Here is a 4,009-nt window from a genome sequence, read left to right as displayed (position 1 = left end):
GGAGGAGGAAGGATGGAGGAGGAGGAAGAATGGAGGAGGAAGGAAGGACGGAGGAGGAAGGATGGAGGAGGAAGGAAGGAAGGACGGAGGAGGAAGGACGGAGGAGGAGGAGGAAGGACGGATGGAAGGACGGAGGAGGAAGGACGGAAGGAAGGAGGACGGAAGAGGATGGAGGAAGGAAGGACGGGGTAGGAGGGAGGAAGGAAGGATGGAAGGAGGAGGGAGGATGGAGGAGGAAGGAAGGAGGAAGGATGGAGGAGGAGGAAGGACGGTGGAGGAAGGAAGGACATGGAAGAAGGAAGGATGGAGGAGGAAGGAAGGACGGAGGAGAAGGAAGGACAGAGGAGAAGGAAGGACAGAGGAGAAGGAAGGAAGGATGGAGGAAGGAAGGATGGAGGAAGGAAGGACAGAGGAGAAGGAAGGATGGAGGAGGAGGAGGAAGGATGGAGGAGGAGAAAGGATGGAGGAGGAAGGAAGGGCGGAGGAGGAGGAAGGACGGAAGGAAGGATGGAGGAGGAAGGAAGGAGGACAGAGGAGGAAGGACGGATGGAAGGAAGGACGGAGGAGGAAGGACGGATGGAAGGACGGATTGAAGGACGGATGGAAGGAGGAGGAAGGAAGGAGGACGGAGGAGGACGGAAGGAGGACAGAGGAGGAAGGACGGAGGAGGAGGAAGGACGGATGGAGGAGGAAGGAGGAGGAAGGAAGGATGGAAGGAAGGACATGGAAGAAGGAAGGGAGGAGGAAGGAAGGACGGAGGAGAAGGAAGGACAGAGGAGAAGGAAGGAAAGATGGAGGAAGGAAGGATGGAGGAGGAAGGAAGGACAGAGGAGAAGGAAGGAGGAGGAAGGACAGAGGAGAAGGAAGGATGGAGGAGGAGGAAGGATGGAGGAGGAAGGAAGGGCGGAGGAGGAGGAAGGACGGAAGGAAGGATGGAGGAGGAAGGAGGGAGGACAGAGGAGGAAGGACGGATGGAAGGACGGAGGAGGAAGGACGGATGGAAGGAGGAGGAAGGAAGGATGGAAGGAAGGAGGACGGAGGAGGACGAAGGACGGAAGGAAGGACGGATGAGGAAGGAAGGAGGACAGAGGAGGAAGGACGGATGGAAGGACGGAGGAGGAAGGACGGATGGAAGGAGGAGGAAGGAAGGATGGAAGGACAGAGGAGGAAGGACGGATGGAAGGACGGAGGAGGAATGAAGGACGGCTGGAAGGAAGGAGGACGGAGGAGGAGGAAGGACGGATGAGGAAGGAAGGAGGACAGAGGAGGAAGGACGGATGGAAGGACGGAGGAGGAAGGACGGATGGAAGGAGGAGGAAGGAAGGATGGAAGGAAGGAGGACGGAGGAGGACGAAGGACGGAAGGAAGGACGGATGAGGAAGGAAGGAGGACAGAGGAGGAAGGACGGAGGAGGAAGGACGGAGGAGGAAGGACGGAGGAGGAAGGACGGAAGGAAGGACGGAGGAGGAGGAAGGAAGGACGGATGGAAGGAAGGAGAAGGAAGGATGGAAGGAAGGAGGAAGGAAGGATGGAAGGAGGAGGGAGGATGGAGGAGGAAGGAAGGATGGAGGAGGAGGAAGGATGGAGGAAGGAAGGATGGTGGAGGAAGGAAGGACGGAGGAAGGAAGGATGGAGGATGAAGGAAGGAAGGATGAGGAAGGAAGGAGGGAAAGGAAGGACAGAGGAGGAAGGAAGGATGGAGGAGGAAGGAAGGACAGAGAAGGAAGGACAGAGGAGAAGGAAGGATGGAGGAGGAAGGACGAAGGCGGAGGAAGGACGGAGGAGGAAGGAAGACAGAGGAGGAAGGACGGATGGAAGGACGGAGGAGGAATGAAGGACGGCTGGAAGGAAGGAGGACGGAGGAGGAAGGAAAGACGGAGGAGGAAGGAAGGATGGAAGGAAGGCGGAGGAAGGACGGCTCTGACCTCTGCGGAGGAAGGGAAGGAAGGAGGAGGAAGGACGGCTCTGACCTCTGCGGAGGAAGGGAAGGAAGGAGGAGGAAGGACGGCTCTGACCTCTGCGGAGGAAGGGAAGGAAGGAGGAGGAAGGACGGCTCTGACCTCTGCGGAGGAAGGGAAGGAAGGAGGAGGAAGGACGGCTCTGACCTCTGCGGAGGAAGGGAAGGAAGGAGGAGGAAGGACGGCTCTGACCTCTGCGGAGGAAGGGAAGGAAGGAGGAGGAAGGACGGCTCTGACCTCTGCGGAGGAAGGGAAGGAAGGAGGAGGAAGGACGGCTCTGACCTCTGCGGAGGAAGGGAAGGAAGGAGGAGGAAGGACGGCTCTGACCTCTGCGGAGGAAGGGAAGGAAGGAGGAGGAAGGACGGCTCTGACCTCTGCGGAGGAAGGGAAGGAAGGAGGAGGAAGGACGGCTCTGACCTCTGCGGAGGAAGGGAAGGAAGGAGGAGGAAGGACGGCTCTGACCTCTGCGGAGGAAGGGAAGGAAGGAGGAGGAAGGACGGCTCTGACCTCTGCGGAGGAAGGGAAGGAAGGAGGAGGAAGGACGGCTCTGACCTCTGCGGAGGAAGGGAAGGAAGGAGGAGGAAGGACGGCTCTGACCTCTGCGGAGGAAGGGAAGGAAGGAGGAGGAAGGACGGCTCTGACCTCTGCGGAGGAAGGGAAGGAAGGAGGAGGAAGGACGGCTCTGACCTCTGCGGAGGAAGGGAAGGAAGGAGGAGGAAGGACGGCTCTGACCTCTGCGGAGGAAGGGAAGGAAGGAGGAGGAAGGACGGCTCTGACCTCTGCGGAGGAAGGGAAGGAAGGAGGAGGAAGGACGGCTCTGACCTCTGCGGAGGAAGGGAAGGAAGGAGGAGGAAGGACGGCTCTGACCTCTGCGGAGGAAGGGAAGGAAGGAGGAGGAAGGACGGCTCTGACCTCTGCGGAGGAAGGGAAGGAAGGAGGAGGAAGGACGGCTCTGACCTCTGCGGAGGAAGGGAAGGAAGGAGGAGGAAGGACGGCTCTGACCTCTGCGGAGGAAGGGAAGGAAGGAGGAGGAAGGACGGCTCTGACCTCTGCGGAGGAAGGGAAGGAAGGAGGAGGAAGGACGGCTCTGACCTCTGCGGAGGAAGGGAAGGAAGGAGGAGGAAGGACGGCTCTGACCTCTGCGGAGGAAGGGAAGGAAGGAGGAGGAAGGACGGCTCTGACCTCTGCGGAGGAAGGGAAGGAAGGAGGAGGAAGGACGGCTCTGACCTCTGCGGAGGAAGGGAAGGAAGGAGGAGGAAGGACGGCTCTGACCTCTGCGGAGGAAGGGAAGGAAGGAGGAGGAAGGACGGCTCTGACCTCTGCGGAGGAAGGGAAGGAAGGAGGAGGAAGGACGGCTCTGACCTCTGCGGAGGAAGGGAAGGAAGGAGGAGGAAGGACGGCTCTGACCTCTGCGGAGGAAGGGAAGGAAGGAGGAGGAAGGACGGCTCTGACCTCTGCGGAGGAAGGGAAGGAAGGAGGAGGAAGGACGGCTCTGACCTCTGCGGAGGAAGGGAAGGAAGGAGGAGGAAGGACGGCTCTGACCTCTGCGGAGGAAGGGAAGGAAGGAGGAGGAAGGACGGCTCTGACCTCTGCGGAGGAAGGGAAGGAAGGAGGAGGAAGGACGGCTCTGACCTCTGCGGAGGAAGGGAAGGAAGGAGGAGGAAGGACGGCTCTGACCTCTGCGGAGGAAGGGAAGGAAGGAGGAGGAAGGACGGAAGGACGGCTCTGACCTCTGCGGAGGAAGGGAAGGTGGTCGTCTTGCACGGCTCCGTAGTACAGGTCGGGGTGGAAGTACGAGACCTCCAGGGGATGAGACCGCAGGAGGGTCAGGTGATGTAGCCGCTTCTCTGCAGGAAGAAGAATGACATCATTTCCTGTCTCAGCACCAGGCGGTCAGAGGAAGGGGGAGGGGCCTCATCCATATCTGTGACTAGGGTACAGTGGCCCCGCCCTGGTCCTCCCATGACCTCCATATGTAGCCTCGGAGTCAGTTGGAGGTTCTGTGTCCGTAAAGTGGGACCCGACCGTGACATCACAGGGACCCGACCCTG

The 4,009-nt window shown here is 59.9% G+C and overlaps 1 protein-coding gene across 1 annotated transcript in view; it reads right to left on the bottom strand.

Annotated features, from left to right (window-relative positions):
- LOC108803640 (glutaminyl-peptide cyclotransferase-like protein) overlaps positions 1-4,009 on the bottom strand; it is a 15,429-nt gene that overhangs the window by 5,276 nt on the left and 6,144 nt on the right. Inside the window, exon 6 of the mRNA XM_018575466.1 lies at positions 3,689-3,843. Coding sequence (XP_018430968.1) covers positions 3,689-3,843 — 155 coding nt within the window. The remainder of the gene's footprint in view (positions 1-3,688; positions 3,844-4,009) is intronic.

The sequence above is a fragment of the Nanorana parkeri genome, unplaced genomic scaffold (genome assembly GCF_000935625.1).
Source record: "Nanorana parkeri isolate BGI_ZX_2015 unplaced genomic scaffold, ASM93562v1 scaffold3973, whole genome shotgun sequence".
NCBI lineage: Eukaryota > Metazoa > Chordata > Amphibia > Anura > Dicroglossidae > Nanorana > Nanorana parkeri.
Note: the sequence above shows the minus strand (reverse complement) of the source record. Positions and strands in the feature narration are given on the sequence as shown.